Source organism: Pimephales promelas, chromosome 3 (genome assembly GCF_988280905.1).
Source record: "Pimephales promelas chromosome 3, fPimPro1.hap1.1, whole genome shotgun sequence".
Classification (NCBI taxonomy): Eukaryota; Metazoa; Chordata; class Actinopteri; order Cypriniformes; family Leuciscidae; genus Pimephales; species Pimephales promelas.
In genome coordinates, this window is record NC_142771.1 from 33,458,738 (window position 1) to 33,482,422 (window position 23,685).

General features: G+C 38.4%; 1 protein-coding gene across 1 annotated transcript in view; it reads left to right on the forward strand.

Annotated features, from left to right (window-relative positions):
• pde4a (phosphodiesterase 4A, cAMP-specific) overlaps positions 1-23,685 on the forward strand; it is a 69,819-nt gene that overhangs the window by 40,441 nt on the left and 5,693 nt on the right. Inside the window, exons 2-11 of the mRNA XM_039685972.2 lie at positions 4,623-4,808; positions 5,183-5,219; positions 5,357-5,427; positions 5,802-5,851; positions 7,657-7,769; positions 15,330-15,423; positions 15,615-15,778; positions 15,873-15,971; positions 16,370-16,534; positions 16,677-16,776. Coding sequence (XP_039541906.2) covers positions 4,623-4,808; positions 5,183-5,219; positions 5,357-5,427; positions 5,802-5,851; positions 7,657-7,769; positions 15,330-15,423; positions 15,615-15,778; positions 15,873-15,971; positions 16,370-16,534; positions 16,677-16,776 — 1,079 coding nt within the window. The remainder of the gene's footprint in view (positions 1-4,622; positions 4,809-5,182; positions 5,220-5,356; positions 5,428-5,801; positions 5,852-7,656; positions 7,770-15,329; positions 15,424-15,614; positions 15,779-15,872; positions 15,972-16,369; positions 16,535-16,676; positions 16,777-23,685) is intronic.

Sequence of the window (23,685 nt, forward strand, 5' to 3'; positions counted from 1 at the left end):
AAAAAAAGGTTCTATAATGACAAGAAGGAACCCTTTTGGCACAATGGTTGTTTATAGGCTATTATTTATTCATATATTACATAATTCTGCAACATTTTAAGTTATTGTTTATTAAACTGTTTTAGTAAGTTAATGTCACATTTTAATCATGCTGATTTTTTGAGGATAAAACCTGTGATATTGATTGATTAATGACATTTTTAACCCCAATATCTTGAATTTTGAGGGGTTCCAAATACGTAGCGCTTTAGAACCTTTTAAGGTTCTATATAGACCATTTCACAAGATGTAAACAACACTGGTTCAGAAACACGTCCTGTTTCAGTTTGTAACTGTTTTCTTTATTTCACATGTAAAGAAGACATCTTAAAGATGTTTGTTTAACTTTTTGATTCAGTTTTATATGTTCTGTTGGTTGTATTTTATCCCAGCTTTTATGTAGTGTTTAAAAACTGAAACAGGAAGTGTTTCTGGACCAGTGTTGTTTACATCTTGTGAAATGGTCTATAGAACCTTTTCTTCTAAGAATGCGGGGGCCTTATGTATCAACACTGCGTACGTACAAAAACACGGCGTACGTCAGTTTTCACGTTCATGGCCAGATGCACTAACAGTGAAATTAACGTAAAAGAATTAGAGCCCAACCGATAAAGGATTTTGTAGGCCGATACCGATACAAATATTTTTGGGTTTTAAAATCCGATATTCCGATATATCGGCCGATAATTTCATTTATTTTTTTAATTTATTTTTTTAAACTGGACATGATAGTCACAAATTTTGTCATGCTTATTTGAGTTAAGAGAATGGATGGGGATGATCTTTTAATTGTTATTCAAGCAATGTATGTATCGTGAACAATTCAACGAGTGTTGCCAACAGGGACGGTGTAGAGTGCCCTCTGGTGGACAAACTATACAACTCCAACACTCATGGCATGGTTCAAGCGTGTTTCGTCTGTTTTTATGTTATTTTTGACATATTAATTTATCGGCCATTATAACTGCCGATACCGATAGATTGGAAAATGCCTAATATCGCCCGATAATATCGGTCTGCCGATATATCAGTCTGGCTCTAGTAAGAATGTGCGTTCCTCCAAGTAAACTTCATGTCTGGCGTACGTACATTTGCCTTGATGTTTGTCCGTTGGCAACTCGTAGAGGCAATAAAGTTTAGTGGCAAACATTACACTACGAATTGTTCTGTCGCACGACCAGCTGTCAGATATTGCTTAATAATATGTCAAATAACGTATCAATTACAAATTATGTCACGCGAGTCTTCAATATTCTAGGCCTATTATGCAAACCCGTTTGAAATGGCAGCGTTGGCTAAACTAGGAATAAAAAATAAACTTCATTCATTCGGTCAGTAAAGATAAAAAAAAAAAGAAAGTAATATTTTTATTCAGCAAGGACACATCGACACATTTGTTTAAAAGTGCCAGTAAATGCATTTATAATGTTACAAAGATTAAAAGATTTCTATATGTGTTTGATTTAAGTTTTTACTCATTAAATAATCCTGAAAATACTATATCAAGGTTTCCATGGAAATATGAAGCACAGTTGTTTTCAACACTGATAATATTCATAAATGTTTCTCGATCATCAAATCATCCTATTAGAGTGATTTCTGAAGGATCATGTGACACTGAAGACGAGTAATGATGCTGAACATTCAGCTTTGATCACAAGGAATAAATTACACTTTCACATATATTCACAGAAGACATTTTCAGTGAAATTTCGTTTCTTGCAGGTTTCTTTAGCCATGTTCTTGCGGGTTTCTTTTGCCAAATTGGACTAATTACCATATTTAAATTAATTTAATTGAGGGAGGAGAGTGGGTGGGGCTTTGTGCTCGTGCGTGTGCGCTCAATTTTACGTTATTTGGGATGTACAAAGAGAATATGCGTGGGATCATTCATACATCTGTTTTTTTTTTTTTTTTTTTTTTTTTTTTTGTGCGTACGCAATATTTTACAATATTTTAGTATGAATTCAACGCAAGTCTTCGTACATGAGGCCCCTAGTAAACCCAGTCAAATGGCTCCTGGTCTTCAGCTCAAGGATGAGCTGTTCTTGGCATATTCTATTGCAAGTTCCTACTTCCTACTTTGGTGGCATTATATGTCTTGTTTACAACTGGCGAATGACCTGCAATAGGTTCCAGGTTCACTTTCAGCTCTGCAGTCATTAGGCTCTCCAGATGACTAGTTTTCATTCGTTATCACTGAGCCATGATAACTAAACAAATACAGTATATATTATAACCCCAGATGGGGTCAGACACCGTATCCGGTACTTTTCCACTAGTCACGTTTAATGCCAAAAACTGTGCGGATTAGTCCGTCCACAGATGTCGACGTTAAGTGATAAGCTTAAAGGAGTGGTTTGCCCAAAATTAAAATCATAGATTTATTTACTCACCCTCATGTTGTTGTTGTTTTTTTTGTGTGTAACATAAAGGACAAAAAAAAGCAATAAAAGAAGTCCACCATTTTTCATATGAATTAAGTACTGAATTTCTCAATTTTGCATATTTGTACTGCCATATCACAACCAACTTATGCATTATTCAATACCACTTATATATTTTTTTATCATTTCAGTCACTCGCTTGGAATAAAAGCAGTGAGCTTACTGTTTGAGCTACAGGAATGCAATTTTATTTTTGTGTCAGTGACATTAAACCCTTTTGTGAAGGGGAAGATAAGAATTTTTTATATTTGTTCCCAAGTCCTTTGGGCTATTTTATGGTGTTTTTGTCCTTTTTTGGAGCTTGACAGCTTATCTTTCTCCTTGTGTAAAAAAAAAAAGATACCTGAGTAGGGTAAGCAGGTAATAACTAGCCTGACTTCATCATACTCATATTCTAGTCAGAATATGAGTCTGAAACTGCTCCGTAGGGCTTTGATGAGGCGTGTCTTAACCGAACCAGGAAAAAAAACGTCTGCACTCAATTAGATAGTTGGTAGACCTACAACCAATCAAAGCAACGCAGTCAACTACTTTGCATAGCGCAGTTTTCAACAATACAACTTACTTATTTTAGAAGTAAAATAATGAGTGTTGCTTCTTTTACTTACTTCTCCATGAGTGCCACCAAAGGAGAAACCACAACGACCACAGGCTTTTCATTACGTCCCATCTTCTTAACGACCGTCAGAGCCAGCTGATAAGTTACATTTTTCCCGAATCATGTAGGAAGGACGGCAAAAATATCTTTCCGACAAATGCCTTAATTGCAGTTCTCTGTTTGTCTATTAAAATTAATGGGCTTTCGATTTATTTCACAACAGACTTGACAGCGAAATCTATAGACCCCTTTTGCGCCGACGTCTCAGTTACGTCACGGCACTAGCTAGAGGCAAAACAAAGTGAAAACTGGAGGCGGCCAATGCAAAACAGCAGAGATTCGGCTACATAATAAGGAGCTTAAATAATTGTTACTATTATTAAATGTCATCTTGTTGTGTTGTTTGGTGCAAGAATTGATGAAAAATGAATATGCTGTATCTGGAACTTTTATTTCTAGAAAATATTCACATCATTAAAATCGCACTGTAATGTCACTCTTTACATTGTCGTGGTCTCGGCGCTGGCTCGGCAGAACTGCGGATCATACACACAAGTCTTGTACAGGACCATATAGGCATCTAAAGATTTATATGCCTCAGTTTCTCTTTACGATTGGTTTCTCTATAAGGTAGGTGTAGAAGTCCGGCCACTCAACCGAGGTAACGTACGTTAATCCTGTCAGATCGTCCATGCATTGAGTGAGCGTGTAGGCGGCTACGGGTCGGCCAATCTGGTTCTGTCCGTTAAAAATAACTTTAGGAAATAACAATCGCGGTCCTGGACACTGAGTGACCTTACTCATTAAGATAATATCGGATTTTCTCCAGTCATTGTTAAAAAACAAGCTAACAATCCTTGCTAACTAGCGTTAGTGAAGCGGCCAGATGGATCTTTCTTGCCTCCACCTAAGCTCCGCCCACAAAAAAACGTCACCATGTTTACCAACTGTAAAAGGGTCTATACATCTCAATTCTCCAGCTGCAGTCATCTCTGAGGGAAACCAGTTAAGCGCTCTTTGATAACGTGATGATTACGTCCATCATCGTATAAAGCCCGCCCTGGCAATCTGATTGGCCCGTTCATTTTTTGACTGATCATAATTTCTCCTCAATGGATCGAGTCCAGACCGAACTTCCCGACCAAAAAATGTTGGGCTGGCATCCAGGCTAGGTAATAACAGCTTTTTTTTAAAATTTTTGCGTGAACTGTTCCTTTAAACCACAAAGTGCCTAAAGAATATAAATTGTAAAGTGGCGGCTTAAGATTCTCCTCTGATTAGGCTGGTGATTTCCTTTAATGGTTCTTCAGGGTGACGCAGTCTTCATCAGCTCTTTATACATTCAGAGAGCGTTTGCTTTCTCTGGAGTAAGTGGCAATCATGATTGTTTGTGCTCCACATCTCTATCTGTGCTGTGTTGGCCAGAGACTGGAAATCTAATGCGGCCACTTGCAAATCATCGTTCCGTTCGAGCTAAATAACAAGACATTTGCTTTAACTTTCTCCTCCATGTCTTTTTGGTTGATCTGTCTCCACAGCTATGATGGGGAGAATGGGCCCTCTCCTGGCCGCAGCCCTATGGATTCGCAGGCGAGTCCTGGGCTGGTGCTCCATCCCCCCTTCCCTCAGAGCCAGAGAAGGGAATCTTTTCTCTACCGCTCTGACTCTGACTACGACATGTCCCCGAAGACCATGTCACGAAACTCCTCAATCAACAGCGAGGGGTAAGCCGTCTCCCTCAACAAACGGCACACTTTCACTGTTTACTGTCTTCACGTTTCATTTCTAAAAGGCCTCGGAGGAAGTTCCTTTATCCCAGAATCACCATGCAGCATTAAGCACATCAACTAAATCCCTCTTTACCCGTCTCACTATAATGCTGTTACGCCCTCAGAAATGCTCACGCTCTCAGTGGCCACCGTGACTGCCACCTCTGGATGGCATTTTTTGATGTTTGCTTAATCAATTTCCTCACAACTGGGGATGATTCCTTGCATCATCTTAATACTATAAAAGACCATTTGTGTTCATTTACCAAAATGTGTAGTGTTTTTTTTTCCTCCCCATTTACTGGGACTGCTCTTTCCTCTTTCTGTAGTCATGCTGAAGATCTCATAGTCACCCCTTTCGCTCAGGTAAGCCTCTGTTGTGTCTGGCAAATAGTATATAATGAGTGCTAATTGCTTGTCATGACTTGCTGAGTTGGAGTTGAGTGATATCCTGCTGTTCACTTGCTCTCGCGCTTTTTCTCCTCTCTGCCCCTTTAACGCAGGTGTTGGCTAGTCTACGAACTGTCAGAAGCAACTTCACCATTCTCGCCAACGTCACGACTCCCACTAACAAGTCAGTTTTTAGCTTTGATGCAACAATTTCTACATTTCTGCTCTGCCCCCTTATGGCCGTCAGTGTTTCCTTTCCAACACAGAATTTATTTTTATTTTTTATGATGAATAAATAAAAACACTGTACAAAAATAATGCAATTCACACAGCTTAACTCTTAATCTTGACTTAATTTTTTTTATGTGAAAATAAATATTTTAAAATTTGACATTTGTATTAGATAATGTGCAACTATATATAAATAGATAATTTTTGCCATGTAATATTTTACTTTATTTTCTCGATCCATAACAAGTGAGCAAGTCTAATTGAATTTATACCAGTAGAGGGCGACCTCTACCACTATCACTGATGTAATTATCTTTTTGTCCACAGGAGGTCACCAGTGACCAGCCAACCAACGGTTCCCCCAGCAACGCTCTCAGGTATGTTTACTGTACTGTAACTTAGTCACTGGTGAGCTTTCTATCTCCCACACCAGCACTCTCCCACACAGTGTCTCTCACATTACGCATACACTTCCTCTTGTAGACACTGTTGCCAGAAAAATACATTACAGCATCAGAAATAGTGGAGCCATATGGGAAACAGGGGCTGGAATCTAACCAGATGCTTTAACTAGCCAAATAACAGCCCTCAGCCGCTAGTTTAAAAAATAAACTCTGAGGCATATAAGCAGTGAACGTTCTGAACATGTTGAGAAAATCAAATAAAATTGAATTCTATAGAATATAACTTTTATCAGATATTTTAATGTACATTATATGACTAAGTAAGTATGTGGACTGGACAGTTTTCTAAATTGCTAGCTTTTAACTCTTTTTTAGGGACCACAATGGAAATAAGTCTTCGGGCTTTATTGTGTTTATCCCTGACTACTTTTGTATTTGTTTTTAATGTATGCAACAGTTTCTTACTGTTCTTCACATTTTTATATTTAAGTGGTCAAATAAATCTAATCTAATCTAATTTTGCAGGAGCATTCAACAGAAATGGTTTAATTAGTCAATATGTTAGTTAAATGCAATATGTATGCTGTATGCTTTTTTTTTTTTTTTTAAATTTGGGTATCAAGTGGAATTGTAATGGCAATCCAGGCCCCATTACCAAGAGCCAGTCGCATAAACAAAGCCTGTATGCTAAGAATGTGTCTTAAGACCTAGATTGACCAACTAGCATTTAGATAAGAAATCAGTCTTGCTTTTCCGATTCCAATTAGACCAATGCACCTTTTTATGCAACTGACTGTCATCTTTTTTAAAGTCAATTGCATAAAAAGGTAGGTCTAATTTGAATCCAAAAAGAATGATGATGCAGACTCACACATCTATAGGCGAACAACTTCTTAGAAGAGTGTAAGCTGCAAAAGGAGAGGTTAATGCTTTTGAAATGAATGTTCAACAAAAGCATTAATGAGGTCAGACACTGAAGCTTTGCCTTAGCTTTGTGCAGGCCAGTCCAGTCCCTCCATGCCAGACTTCATCAAATAAATATTTGTATTTATAAAGGGGTGTCCACATACTTCTTGCCTTATATTTTGGCTGTTTGAATTAGACCCACACTCTTAGAAGTAAAGGTTCTATATAGAACCTTAAAAGGTTCTATCAGCGCTACGTATTTGGAATCCCTAAAAGGTTCCTCTGGGTTCTATATAGAACCCTGGGGTTCCATACTTGGCCAATAGAACCTTTTACCCAAAAAAAAAATGGTTCTATATAGAACCATTTTGGAGTTCCATATATGAAGCGGGTGATGGAACCATTTCTGGTTCTAAATAGAACCGTTTTGATCTAAGAGTGTATGAGCAATGACTATGCTTATTTTTCTACACACTGAATACATTTGTTGTAGTTGTAGTGTAACAGTTCCTTTTTGTTGATATTTTTATACATTTATAAATTGGTTTATGTTTCATGATTTCCGAAATTTAAACTTATTCCTATTTGTTTTTTTAAAGATTATTAATTCTTACGAGTAAAAAGATGAATTATTTATGAGACATTTGATCTCTCCATACGAAGCTCTTGAAATATTCATGATTGGAAGTTTGTTTTTTTTAATTTTTTTTTTTGTTTTTTTATTGAAGACATCACTCTGACAATTCTTTATGTCCTCCTGTCAGGAAACAACATCCCCACTGTTCACAAACGAAGTTCTCACAGCGAGTGTTCAATGAATGCATCAGTGCTGTTGTGACGTGATGCTGATGGCTATCTTATGTCCTGTGCAGATGAGACATACCAGCAGCTGGCTCGGGAGACTCTGGAGGAACTTGACTGGTGTTTGGACCAGCTGGAGACCATTCAGACCCACCGCTCTGTTAGCGAGATGGCTTCCAACAAGGTGTTTCTTCAATCACTACCTTCTCAAAGACCAATTAGTTTGTGGCCTATCACATTTTTTTCCATTTCAAGTATCCATTCATGGTTTATAATTTCCATCCTGTACATTTTTACGAAACATGTTACATGATTTCCTCAAGGAGAGGTTTCAAGATCTGCCATTCTGTGAATCATCACACATGAAGGACTACATCTATGCGCACTGTATGCGGAGAAAGATTCTTGAGCAGGTTGTGTGTGCCGGATCTGATACGGTCCCTTCTGAGCGATGTTCCTTTCTTTAATGTATTTTTAATCATCATCCGTAAACACGGAAGCAAATAGCTTTTGTGTGCCAGCCTTGTCATACACGCTGCTCTGGGTTGAGAGTTGTAGAAGAGGAGGAGAGAGAGAGAGAGGGAGAAAAACCAGGGTTTGGACATGAGGGAGGAAGGAGGGGGCTGCAGTTTGGTCCTGATGCCAGTGTTTCTGCTGTAACCTTGGTTGCTATCGAGCTGCAACAAGGTCTACCCTGCCAGTTTATCCATTGGCTCTTCACTGTGGCCATGAGGCATGTGATTTAGATGCTGGCCAATGAAAAATCGGTTGCTCTCTTCCATACCTCGCCTGCTTAAAGAGACAGTACGGTGACTTTGAATGTGAAGCTTTTTTGTATGGTTGTTTCCATGCAACATATCACTGATGCTTCAAGTAAGCAGTGTTTGTTTGTGTGTATTACAACATATCTCTCTCACATAATCACACATTCACTCCCATAATTCATATTGGCAGAATCATTCATGCAGAGATGTAGTCTCTTTGTCAGACTTTACATACACACGTTTGCCCAGTTTCTACGCTCTTACATGCCGTCTGCCGCACATGCGCTCTTAGGTTGCGTGTACACGCACACACACACACCCAAGCACGCGCCTCCTGCCACAGCGGCTGATTAGCTTGCGAGATCTGTCTACAGCATCCAGGGAAACAGAGCGAGAGGCAGAGCTGCATCGCCGCGTGTGGATTAAACTGGAGAGAGTTGCGTTGTGACAGGACTGGTATTGTGCTTCATGGACTGTGCGCTCTGAGCAAAACTCGCTGGGAACGCTGGGCCCGGGTCCTGGAGCTCTGCGGTGGGGGAGGGGCGTCGACGCAGGGAGAGAGAAAAAGGATGTTTTTCCAAGCCACCGCTCTCTTGTGTAGTTTGGCTTTTGACTAAAGGCCCCCCGTCTCGTCTTGTGTTTCTGTCCGCTTGTTTCCGTTGTCCTCTGTCTCCTGTCACCTGTGTTGTTGTTGTTGTTGTTGTTGTTTTCCTTCCTCGTCCTGTCATCCCTCAGTCAGCTATTCGCTCCATCTCCTTCCCTCCTGCAATCATCTGTTCTCCTTCCCTCGGCATCCTCGGTGTCCTTCAGACGGTTGCGTCTCTTTGTCCGTTCCACCCCTCGTCACTTTCGGGGTCAGCTCCACTTAGCTGCTGGGATGAGATGTAGTTCCTTCGGCCTGTGGATTCGGGCGGCTCCTGGCGGGCCGTTTGCAGGGGACACTCGCCTGCGGATTGCGGTGGGGCCCACTCAGTGGTTTTCAGGAGGGCCCGGTTGTCACACTGCTTGCTGCATGTAGAGAGACAGCCTTGCCGCTGGACTTTTACCCCTTTGCTCCCCGCCTCTTGGGGGCAGCCGTCACTCTGGAGCACCCTGGCCGGCTAGGCTGCGGCCTCTCTGCCCACGCCCTGAGCGCACCCACATGCCGCTGGAGCACCCGCCGCGCTTCGGCCCCCGTGCACTTCCGCGCCTCTTGCCTCTGTCAGCGGTCCGCGCCGTCCGTCACCCTGAGCATGGGCGTGGTGGAGGCCATTGACCCAACGCCCTCACCTGTGCCCCGAGGCTACCGGCTGGCCCACTCCTCCAGCTACAGCCCCCTGCAGGGGAGAAGAGGGTCAGAGCTGGAGCTTGAGGCAGCTGGGGATGGGGTGCTGGATGGGGGTGGTCAGGCCACCGAGCGTCGGACCCCCTTCATGGATCTGTTCTGTGATACCTGCTCCAAACCCTGGCTGATTGGTTGGTGGGACCAGGTAGGGCCAGCATGAATGGAAAAAGGTGGCTAAATATCTGTTAACAAACTTGATGATAAACAGAAATGTGGGGGTAGAGAAAAGTTGCTTAGGTGATTCTGGGACAGACGACATGTGATGAGACCAATGTGTGTTGCACGCTTGTGTTTTTAAATGTGTACCAGTCTCCAGACCTCGAGTGTGATTTCGAACCTGAGCTCTAACTTAGGCACTTATTCGGTGACACTCTGAGAGCTTGGGAACAAATGGCTGCCGTTGTTTTAGTGTCTAGAGTTGGTTCTCAGGATACCTCAACTTCCCATTTCCTCTATCATTCCCTCACAGGCTGGGAACAGGCTTTATCTGCTCAATATTTGGTAGCTTTCTTCTGCATAGTTCTTTCATCCAAGACTTGTTTACCGTTTGGCACAGATCATGAGGATGTTGAAATGTGGCAGAGTTAGTGTTTGTGTTTTAATTCTATCCAGCAAATCACATCTTAAAGGGATAGTTCACTTTGACATTAGTTTTTGGTATGTTTTAGCTTACCTCAAGGGCATCCAAGATGTAGGTGTCTTTGTTTCCACAGTATTTTCAATTTTGATATTTTTAGGTCAAACCGTTCTTGTCTGTCTATGGTCACCACCTCAAAGAGCATGCACAGAGAAGTCCAAGTTAAGCATGATTTAATGACTCGTAAATGTAAGTACACATTGATGGCCTAAGACACGAAACGAGCGCTTTGTGTGAGGAAACTAACAGTATTTATATCGTTTTTACCTCACAAAGCGCCGTGCCCTCGAATCACTTGGACATGGCTGTGGTTACAAAATACTGTTCGTTTTCTCACACAAACCGCTCGTTTCGTGTCTTAGGCCATCAATGTGTACTTACATTTACGAGTCATTAAATCATGTTTAATTTGGACTTCTCAGTGCATGCTCTTTGAGGTGGTGACCATAGACCTCCATTATATGACTGACAGACACGAACGGTTTGACCTAAAAATAGCAAAATCGTAAATACTGCGGAAACAAAGACACCTACATCTTGGATGCCCTTGAGGTAAGCTAAAACATATCAAAAATTAATTTCAAAGTGAACTTTCCCTTTAAATCAATCACAGGTAAAACTTAAGGTTTGTTCTTGCCAGGTATAATTAAAAACATTTGGACACAATCTGTGCCACATTTCAACAAGGAAAGGGATGCTCTCTGTGGTTTCAGGGAACTGTTTTCTATTGTTGAATGTTTGCTGAATAGACCTGTAGATATTAGCTCATTGAAATGCACAAGCACAGCATTTTAGATTAGCATAATCCAAGACCTACCACACAGTATTCTTTGTTATTAATGCTATTTTTTTATTTTATTAATAATTAACTCAAAACATATACATTTAATATAATTATTATACAATTCCTATATATAAATTGGTACGACTATAATACAATCACAATGTAATTTACCTTTAAAGATTTAAATGAATATGTTGCTGCCACGTTTTTTCCCGTTTCACCCTTTCATCAAACTCAACCATCAAGCTTAGTCTTAATGAAAAATAAAGGCAACAGATAGTATCAGACTCCCCCAGTAACACATATTTATATTAATTTGGTTTGATTTCCTTTCCACATGATCTGGTATCATCTTGGTCCTCTAGAGGATGCATGCATGCTAAAAACAGTTGGCACGCTGTGAATGTTTAAATAATGACTCAGCACAGTACAAACAGATCCTTGGTACAGTATGTAATATGCACTTGCACAGGGAAGAGAGTTTTGTAAATGAAGATTTGTATAAACTCTGTGTGAGATAGACATTGTGTACTGGTCCCTAAGAGAACATTCAGGAAGATTCTGGTTTATAGTGTGGCTGTGAAAGGAAAATGACTCGGACTCCATTAAAAATTAGATTTAACATAGATTTGCGTTGTTGATTAGATATTGTGAATTAATTTAAGGCATTCGGCCAGTCTTCAAACCTGATGTCAGGGACAATGTCATCCAAACACGTTATATTTTGCAAGCTATAGAAGATTTAACAACAACGATAATGATGCATATAAATTATACATTTGCATACGTCTAATACACAGTACACACACGTGACGTCCATATAATCTAGGAAGGGAATTAGATGCACACCATGAAAGAGAATGAATAGAAACACAATCAATGGAAAAAATATGACTGCAGAGAAAAAAAGGATAGAATTATGGAGGACAGAGATGAAAAGAGACAGGAAACAAAAAGGAGGGCTTAAAGACAGAATGGAGAAGAACAGAATAGATGGAGAGTGATACAGAGAGTGTTGACCTTGGAGGAGGTCAGAGACAGACACCTGCCTACTCTCTCAGATTGTCACCCAACCCATCGCCTCACTCCCATCATGCTGCAGGAGGGACTGTGAGGAGACAGTTGCTAAGGAAACCTGCTGGTTTCCATGGAGATTGTAATGTGTGAAGGACCAGTCAGTGGGACAGACCAGGGGTCTCATCGGAGTCGTGCTGTGCGACTGTGTAGTTGTCTTGTGTAATCTGCTGAAGTTGCACAATTTCAGTCATTTGAGACACACGTATTTAGTTTCTTATATTTTGCTACAAAACTGTTATCTTTTTTTGTGTTGGAGCAATGGTTTGTGGAGATGCGAGTTCATTCAACAATGTTCACCTCCCATGGCAATTACTTAATTAGATTTTAATTAAATACAGGCCCTTCCTCTAACCACACTATGTTACAGCTACAACATTAGAAATGCCGTAGGTTTATTTGCATGTAAATTTCTGCACGCTTTAAGCAGAAGCTCTATATAACCGGGCAGTACCACATACACGGCATGTTTAGGTAACATAATTCAGATATTTCCAACATGTATTATGCCTATGCTTTGTTATTATGCATTATTATTAGAGGAGAATATAAGCCGTAATGTATGGAAGCTTGTTTCCGCCACTGAATAAAAAATAAATAAATAAATAATTGCTTTTTATCTCACAATTGCGAGATATGAAGTCAGAATTGTGAGAAATAAAGTCGCAATTGTGAGATATAAAGCAAGAATTGCGAGATGTAAAGTCGCAATTGTGAGATATAAAGTCAGAATTGAGAAATATAAAGTCAGAATTGCGAGATATAAAGTCAAAATTGCGAGATATAGTCACAATTCTGGGAAAAAAAAGAGAAGTGTGACTTTTAATCTCACAATTCTGACTTTATAACATGCAATTGCAACTTTATATAACGCAATTCTGATTTAATATCTCGCAATTCTGACTTTATAACACGCAATTCTGATTTAATATCTCGCAATTCTGACTTTATAACACGCAATTCTGATTTAATATCTCGCAATTCTGACTTTATAACACGCAATTGCGACTTTACAGTATATCTCGCAATTCTGACTTTATATCTCGTAATTCTGACTTTATATCTCGCAATTCTGACTTTTTAACACGCAATTGCGACTTTTTATCACACAATTCTGACTATATCTCGTAATTTTGACTTTATATCACGCAATTCTGACTATATCTCGTAATTCTGACTTTATATCAATCAATTCTGACTTAATATCTCACAATTCTGACTTTATATCTCGCAATTCTGACTTTATAACACGCAATTCTGACTTTATATCTCGCAATTCTGACTTTATATCTCGCAATTCTGACTTTATAACACGCAATTCTGACTTTATATCTCGCAATTCTGACTTTATAACACGCAATTCTGATTTAATATCTCGCAATTCTGATTTAATATCTCGCAATTCTGACTTTATATCTCGCAATTCTGACTTTATATCTCGCAATTCTGACTTTATAACACGCAATTCTGATTTAATATCTCGCAATTCAGACTTTATATCTCGTAATTCTGACTTTATATCTCGCAATTCTGACTTTTTAACACGCAATTGCGACTTTTTATCACACAATTCTGACTATATCTCGTAATTTTGACTTTATATCACGCAATTCTGACTATATCTCGTAATTCTGACTTTATATCAATCAATTCTGACTTAATATCTCACAATTCTGACTTTATATCTCGCAATTCTGACTTTATAACACGCAATTCTGACTTTATATCTCGCAATTCTGACTTTATATCTCGCAATTCTGACTTTATAACACGCAATTCTGACTTTATATCTCGCAATTCTGACTTTATAACACGCAATTCTGATTTAATATCTCGCAATTCTGATTTAATATCTCGCAATTCTGACTTTATATCTCGCAATTCTGACTTTATATCTCGCAATTCTGACTTTATAACACGCAATTCTGATTTAATATCTCGCAATTCTGACTTTATATCTCGTAATTCTGACTTTATATCTCGCAATTCTGACTTTATATCACGCAATTGCGACTTTATATCACACAATTCTGACTTTATATCTCGCAATTCTGACTTTTTAACACTCAATTGCGACTTTTTATCACACAATTCTGACTATATCTCGTAATTTTGACTTTATATCACGCAATTCTGACTATATCTCTTAATTCTGACTTTATATCACGCAATTCTGACTTTATATCACACAATTCTGACTATATCTCGTAATTCTGACTTTATAACACGCAATTCTGACTTAATAGCTCGCAATTCTGATTTAATATCTCGCAATTCTGACTTTATAACACGCAATTCTGATTTAATATCTCGCAATTCTGACTTTATATCTCGCAATTCTGACTTTATATCTCGCAATTCTGACTTTTTAACACTCAATTGCGACTTTTTATCACACAATTCTGACTATATCTCGTAATTTTGACTTTATATCACGCAATTCTGACTTAATATCTCGCAATTCTGATTTAATATCTCGCAATTCTGATTTAATATCTCGCAATTCTGACTTTATAACACGCAATTCTGATTTAATATCTCGCAATTCTGACTTTATATCTCGCAATTCTGACTTTATATCTCGCAATTCTGACTTTATAACACGCAATTACGACTTTATAACACGCAATTGCGACTTTATATCTCGCAATTCTGATTTAACATCTCGCAATTCTGACTTTATATCACACAATTCTGAGAAATAAATTCAGAATTGCGAGATGTAAACTCGCAATTGTGAGAAAAAGTCAGAATTGTGAGATAAAAAGTCGCAATTACCTTTTTTATTTTTCATTCTGTGGCGGAAACAAGCTTCCAGTAATGGGATAGTTCACCCAAATAATATAAATTCTGTCATAATTTACTCAACCACCTGTCGTTCTAAACCTGTATGATTATTTCCTCTATGTTTTTGTCCATACAATTAAAGTAAGTAGGTTTAAAATTTAAAATTTTAATTAAAATTTTAATTCCACTGTGGAATGAACTTTTGACACGTATTTGACATCTTACTACAGTATGTGATAATCTATATAATGTCCATTTATTTTCAAATTGACTAAAACTTTGCATTTTCTGCATTATTACCATATTCTCTATACTTATAACTCCCCTCTCTTCCCTGTCTATCTGTCTTCATCTTTCCCTTTTCCTATCTCTAGTTCAAGAGGATGTTAAACAGGGAACTGTCTCATCTGTCTGAGATGAGCCGCTCTGGGAATCAGGTGTCCGAATACATCTCCACTACGTTCCTAGGTAAGCGAGTCCGCTCACGCTCTGCTTTGTACATCTCAGCCCTTTGCTTCTATTTCCAAAAAATGTGCAAAACCTAAGTTTCAACATTGCAGGTTATAGTAGAGTACACGCTCCGCTCTGAAACACTCAATGCTTAATTATTTGAAATTAGCTGTCGTCTGTTAAAAGTCCATGCATTTGTTGTGTCCCAGACAAGCAGAATGAGGTGGAGATTCCCTCTCCTACGCTTCGGGAGCGAGATAAACCAATGTCTCACATCAGCGGAGTCAAGAAGCTTACACATAGCTCGAGCCTCACTAGTGCAGCCCTGCCCCGCTTCGGGGTCAAAACCGAGCAGGAGGACGCACTGGCTAGGGTACAGACACAATGCATATACCTATTTTACCATTATTAGTATTAAAAAGTCTGTTTGTCGAATGGATTTGTTATAATTGAATTTATCTTTACAGGAGCTGAATGATTTAAACAAGTGGGGCCTTAATATCTTCCATGTGGCAGAGTACTCTAATAACAGACCTCTAAGTTGCATGATGTTTGCTATCTTCCAGGTGTGTGGTCCTTGGTTTTTGCTATGAATGCTTCTGTGCTGTACTTATGAAAAATGTCAGATGCAAAGATGTCGGTGTGGTTTTGCCTGCTCATTATTATTAGGAATGGGTAAAAATATTGATTTTTCCAATTATCTACATTTGAACAATCGATATATTGAGTCCTTACAATACCAAAATCAATCTTTTACTCAATGCCTTTTCTTCAGTGGCTATGTGGAAATATGTTTTCACTTCCCATGAAACTCTGCGCTGTATAAGCATTAGCAGAGAAATAATTTCTCAGCATAATAGACATTACAACTGAAATATACCCATCTAAACTACTAGTTACAATAGCAAACCTCTTTTCATTGACCATTCACTATGTTTTGTCTATGTTCTGCAACGCATTAAAGGAAAGGGATCTATTGAAGACATTTGGGATCCCAGTGGATACGTTTATCACCTATGTAATGACACTGGAAGACCACTACCATGCCAACGTGGCCTATCACAACAGCCTGCATGCCGCCGATGTCACACAGTCAACGCACGTGCTGCTCTCCACACCGGCACTGGACGTGAGTATATGCTAACATGGGAGAGCCAATGCTGCTCATTCAGAAGCAAAAAGTTTCATAATCTGAAATCAAGATTTCAAAGTCAGCACCGACACTATACATATATTGACCATTGTATTGTACTCCTGTATCTTCCCACCAGGCCGTTTTCACTGATCTTGAAATCCTGGCTGCATTGTTCGCTGCTGCCATTCATGATGTAGACCACCCTGGAGTTTCCAACCAGTTCCTCATCAACACCAGTGAGTATACATTATAAAAAATGATGAGGTTGATGAATCATCCTAGCCTGCGTTTCCCAAAAGCAACTATTGACAATAATGGTTTCTACCATCAACTTAGCTCAAGATGGTTTGAGAAACGCAGCCCTGATCATTTGACAAGTATTACATGACAAAAACATGCATGTCAAATGAATGTGATGTTAATTTTGGTGAGTTAGACATCTAAGAACTGGTTTAACTGGGGCTCAATGATGCAAATTAATTTTGCTTTTTCAATGGGCCACGTCATAAAGTAAACATCCATTTTTTATTTTAACAATGTATTTTAATATTTGCTAGAAATTATATTAAATAAAATGTAATAAACTGTGTCCAAGACCATCACAAGTCCTTTGTCAAAATCTAAATTGTGTTAGTCAGCTACAACTCCATTTCCATAAAAGTTGGGACATTTTGTAAAATGCAATACAATCAAGAGTCTATTAACCTTTATTTAACTGACAAAAGTACAAAAAAAATGGTGTCACTAATTGTATTTTGTAAATAAACACACATTTTGGATTTTGATGGATGCAACACACTCCAAAAAAGTTGGGACAGTGTCACATCTCCTTTCCTTTTAATCAGGGAAACAGTTTTTAATGGGAATTGAGGATACCAATTGTTGCATTTTTGCAAGTGGATTTTTTGCCTGCTCTGTGTCTGTGGGCATCGTTGTGGTTCTCCTTTTCATGATGGGTCACACATTTCAATAGGAGATTGGACTGCATACACTGGACTGGTGTCGAATTTTTACGAAACCGCTCTGTAGTAGCACATGCAGAATGAGACTTCCCAAGGAAGATGTCATCTTGATGCCATTCAATATCTCTGTACAATCTCAATGTCAGTGGTACCATCACACACATGAAAGTACTGTTTGCACTGATCCACCCCCAGAGGTTTGCCAACCTGTCGCCATTCAAAGTCTAGATTGTCCCTTTTGACTTTGTCCCGGGACTGAGAACTTTTGTTGCAAAAACAAGCTGAAACATGGACTCGTGACCACAGCACACAAGGGACAACAGTTTTCCCGAGCCAATTTGATTATATTTAACATAGTAAAAGTTTCTCATGCAATGGTCACACACATTTAACAGAGGTTTCTGGCCTTGCCTCACATGGACTGGGATTTCTCTGGATTCCCTGAATCTTTTTACAATATAATGTATGCCCTTAGGAAAATCAAGTGCACTTCAAGTTCATTTTATTAAGTATACTTTAGTGAAGTTCAATTTAGTTTCAGTCAGTTTATTTTAAGTATACTTTATGGAGTAAGTATACTAATATCAATGTAATCGAAGTATACTTGAAGAGTTCAGATGCAAAAACCTCTAAGTGCCATTTGAAATTTTCTTCTAGAATGATCATTTTTATCAAGCGTGTATATTTAAGTTCAGTGATTTCACTTAAATGGCAATGAAGATTACCTATTAATTGTCATTTAAGTGAAATTACTGAACTTAAATATACAAGCTTGATAAAAATCATCATTAAAGAAGAAAATTTCAAATGGCATTTAGAGGCTTTTGCATCTGAACTCTTCACTTGTAAGTGTACTGTTTCAATACTACTTGGGACTAAATTGGCCCACTTTTTAGACTATACAAGTATACTTGTATGTGTACTATAAGTAAAGTAAACAGTACTAGTAAACTTTAAGTACACAACTAATTTAAAACTAAGTTGTTGTTTTGTTTTGTTTTTTGCACTGCAACTATATTACAAGTGAACTTATACAGTAGTTATACTAATAGATACTAGTTAAATATTTGTAGCACATTTTTAGTTTATGAATGTGTGTACTCTCAGTAAACTACTAGTTTTGTAGTTTTATAAGTGAACATAACTATACTTATCGTTTACTATTTTGTTAAAATTATTTTTGCACTTTAAAGCTCCAGTCCGTAACTTTTGGGGGTTAAAAATGATCCAATTTATTTTTTTTATTTTTTTTGAGTACATAACCAGCCAGTGTTCAAAACTATCTGCTTGCCTTAGCTCAATTTAAAAAGGTAAGCTTGTAATAATGTTTTTTATTCCAATGGTACTGGTGGATTTCTTGTCACATCTGTACACATAAAAGAAGGAGTTTCGGCTCTAGTAGGCTATATTGCATGTGAGGATGTTGGAGGTGGAGACTTATAGCCTTTTCTCACAGCACTTGATATAATTAAACTAGGGCTGTTAGTTAAACGCATTATTAACAGCGTTAACGCAAACCCATTTTTACGGCGTCAATTTTTTATCGCGCGATTAACGGTCTTTTTTGGCCTAGCAAACTTTGTAGTTTTCTTTCACATGCTTTTGCAACAGGACGCGGCATGCGCACGCTGCGCTATGAAACTCATTCATTTCAATGGCTTGCGCCGTGTGAGGACGTTTTGTTGCTTCGTCGATCAAAGACCGTAAACAAAACAACAGGCACGCCGTACACACACTCGTTTGGGCTTGCGAGCCGGCCAAATAGTTGGTTAACGTTACGTTTTGAGTGGATGACGAGCGCGAGACGCCGAAATGGATGCCAATAAGATTCTGAATGGAAAGTTTACTTTTATAAAGTTGCCAAATGGTACCATTGACAAGATCAAGTGATCTGTGTGTTTTGTCGTTGTGAACTGAGCTATCATCATCGCAGAACGTCCAGTCTGAAATACCGCTTGATGATGGCCAAGCAAACACACACACACACACACACACACACACAGCTGATTCGAATTGCACAAAGCAAGCCGATCCACGTTTCCATGTTGATAAGAGCATTAAAATGAGAAGAAAATAATGGGACAAAAAGAAATCAAGAGACATTTAGAATAGATAAAAATGTGATTAATTGCGATTAATCACAAGTTAACTATGACATTAATGCTATTAATCGCGATTAAATATTCGAATCGTTTGACAGCACTGAATTAAACGTATTAATTTGATGGCGAATCCAGAAAGGTTTAAACAACAATCACCAGCGACAACAGATCCACCCGCTGTAAAATGCAAAAGACTTAGGACCGAGAGTTTGAAAAAAGAGACTGCAACCGGCCCATGCGAAAACAAGGATAAAGATCTGAAGGGCTTTAAATGTAGTCACACAATGCTGATGTTGTTAACATTAACAATTTGACAACAAAGTATAATTTGCACAGTTTGACGTGATATGATAAGCGATCGTTAGATTTAATCAGCGCGATTTACGGCAATGCTTTTTTCCTCATAGTTGGTCAGAGCCATAGACTGTAAAAAAAAGATGGATGCTTCCATCCCTTCGCTCTCTTCCATTGGTCAGAAATGAAGCTGCCAGTATCCCGATATGGCGCTGACATCTTGGCGTTGATATCAAACAAAGTCTGCGCAGAAACGATTTCGGGACCAGACATGCGCAGTAGTGACCAGGAAGAAAGCCGTGAAATCAAGGCCTTGCCCTCATTCTCGCAGAATAAATTGCAAGCACACGCTCCTGCACAGCAAAAATTAATTATAGAAATTTAGATATTACATTTAAATCTCCAATCTCCTCAGTCCTCCGAAAGATCCCGAAAAAAAGTGCTTCAGTGATTCATTGGATTCTGCGCTGTGCGGTGCCGAGGTACAACTCGCGTAAAGTTGATAATTCCGCGAATTACTGCAATTACAGATTTCGAACAGAGATGGCGACAAAGAGGGCAAACTACAGACTGCAGCTTTAAGTATACTATGTTCCTATTAAGGTATTAATGTTTTTATAATTGAAAAAAAAAACTATACTTTAACTCTTTCCATTTATATTTTATTCTAGCTTCTCTTGAATCTGGGTAAGTTTCATTAAAAAAGCAACATTTTAATCAAAAAGCTGAGAAAATAGTATTTTTGTCAAAGTCTACGTCCGGATTGGATTCAGAATGATGATCAAAACAGAGATGGAGTAGATCGAGTCAATCAACACGTCATTTTTTTCTTCATAGGTTCGACATTTAGTTGGTTTGATTTATATGCTGTTTAAAGTTTGATGATCATGTTCTCTTACATTAGCGCAAGCAATCTTCAACCGCTTGTTTCTGCTTCTTCTTCACCTGTGTTTTGATCTGGAGATTCGGTACTATTTCAGAAGATGCGTAATACTACCGTATTACAGTGAAAACATGGATTGCTGGAAAATTCAGTCAATACATGTAGAAGTAAATTCCTATGTACCAGTGGTGGAATGTAACGAAGTACAAATACTTTGTTACTTTACTTAAGTACATTTTTCACGTATCTTTACTTTACTTAAGTAGAATAAATAGTGAATACTTTTTGCTTTTACTTCGTTACATTTTGCAGCAATTATTCTACTTTCTACTCCACTACATTTCTACAACTTCTGTTACTTTTTCATTACATTTTCTGATCAGTTTTTCCCCTGCCAAAACGTAATTTGACCGTCCGTTCTTGGCACGTTTGTCTCACCAGTGACGTTTGGTTGCCATAGATATATCAACCCGGTCAAACTTGTGCGTCTCGCACGCAGTGTGTTTATCGTGCAATTTATACGCAAAATTTTGTTAGGATTAGCCTATGGCAAGCCAAGAGGTTCAGAATTACACCATAAATTAATCGCGTTTACTGCCAAACATAGTTATTAATATATAGTAAGGATAAGCGCATGATGTGCATATTGCCTAATTGCAAGCTTGTTTCAGAAATGGTGACAACAATCATTATAGGAGTATTAGGTGGAACGAGTTAGAATTAAATGTTTTATTAATCATTAGAAAAAAATAGACATTAAGAGAATAAATTGTTATGCAAGGACTTTTACTTTTAATACTTCAAGTACATTTAAAATCAGGTACTTTTTACTTAAGTATGGTTGTCATTGTGTTACTTCTACTTTTACTAAAGTAAATATTTATCTGTTTATTTGTACTTTTACTTAAGTACTGAGATTCAGTACTTCTTCCACCACTGCTATGTACAATGGAAACATATGGGTAGCAGTATTCATCAATTTGAAATGTAATATGCAAAATGACAATGCATTTTGCTCCCCGATCAGCTTCCCGCCCCCTCCCACGCTGTCAATCACAGCGTGAAGTTGGCCCCCTCCTCGCCAACAGGTAAACATAGGCTATCTGTTAAGTGTTTTGAGGTGTTGGAATGAAACACAGCAGAGCAGATACGAGCGTAAAATTCACTGGCAGATGAAGTGAAGCGTGAACAGAGAAATGGTAGTGTTTCTGAAGACTATTACGCATCTGCAGGTGATAGAACCAGTGCGATGGGATCATTTTCTGCTTTAACAGGCGGCGACACCCGTTTGGTGTGAACAATCTATGCTGCGCTGTTCTTGTCTGATGCTGGACTGTGTTATTGATGGTTTCGTTTTGTATTAAATTTTCTCATTGTCTGATATGCTTATCTTTATTCTTACTACTATTAACTACCCAATAATATTGGAGATTATACAGTTTTTCTTTACAAATGCATTGGCCTATAACTCTGAGATTCACACCGAAAATTGTGACCACTCTTTATTTCTTCAAAACTGACTGTAATGTTCAACAAAGTGACTCATCTTCCATTTCTATGTAATTATTGATCAGATATTGATAAATCTATAGGTAGCCTACAGTAGGGTCACGGAATCTGATGGGTCAAATTCATAGAAGACTATTTTGGGTGAATGTGGAGCAGGTCGGGGGCTGGTGACATCAACACCTGTAATTAAATGTCCAGGCCTAATATCTTAAAAACCGAAGCAGCACAAACAAAACTTTAACCAGCACAAACGAACAAGACTATTTTATTTGGAGCACGTATTTTATTATTTCGACGTTTTGCATCGCAGGGCCAACTTCAATATATCGCAAGTGTCTTAACTGTGAAATGCAATTTAGAAAAATAACATTTAAACATTTAAAGTACACAAACTATATCGATGAGAAGGACATAAAAAGTAGACTTAGGCCCCGTGTACACGAGAACGCTCGCGGGTGAAAACGTAAAAATATTTTAGCGGATGTGCCTTTCGTTTACACGGCGATGGCATTTGAGGCTTAAAAACGCAAAAAAGTGAAACCACCCTCTAGAGTGGAAATCTTAAAAACGCTCCGCCGCCGCGTTCCCGTGTAAACGGTAAAAACGCAAAAGTCTGCTTGACAGTGAAGGTTGTACGCAGGCGCGTGGACTTGGTGTTGTTGTACATTGAATTTCACACACTTTTGCTTCACTATAGAGTGGCGAAGTTACGACGTCACTCTGTAGGTCAAAACGCGGAAGCGAGTTAGCATTTTAGCATTACGGTTCCCTCGCTCTAAAGCCTATAGGATCTGACATAGAACACACAGTTATAACCTGCTTGTGTTTTTTTTTAACTTTATTGTGTCTGTGTTTTTTAAAATCTTTATATAGGCTTCAAAATGTATACATTTTGGATTAACTTGTAAAGATTATCTTGCTAGACAAAACTTGTAAGGGTCACAACCCTTTGTTAAACACAGATCTTATTTTTTGCGATTTTCCAAAAGTCTATGGGGAAAATGCATTGCTTTTCTACCGAGGGAACCCATGCGCCGCTAGCTTCCGGGTTGTCCTACAAAGTGACGTCATAACTTCGGCACTCTATTTGCATGTGGATTTCCCACACAAAACGCTCGTCTAAAAGCAGAATAAAAAGTGATGACGCAACGCCACTTTTGCGTTTTCTCTTCAGAATCGTTTCGTGTAAACATAGCCTGAAAGTGTATTTTTTTTGTTTAAAAGAAGTATACTAATAGCACACTTGAATAAACTTCTTTTTCGTTAGGTTGGTATGGTGAAAGACCTAAGTTCGCTGCAATCTTGCATTGAGAAATGTGATTTTCGAATTGTTTGAAAATTCTCTCATGAAATTTGGCACAAAGTGCTGAACCATGACCCATCTTTGCTTGCAAA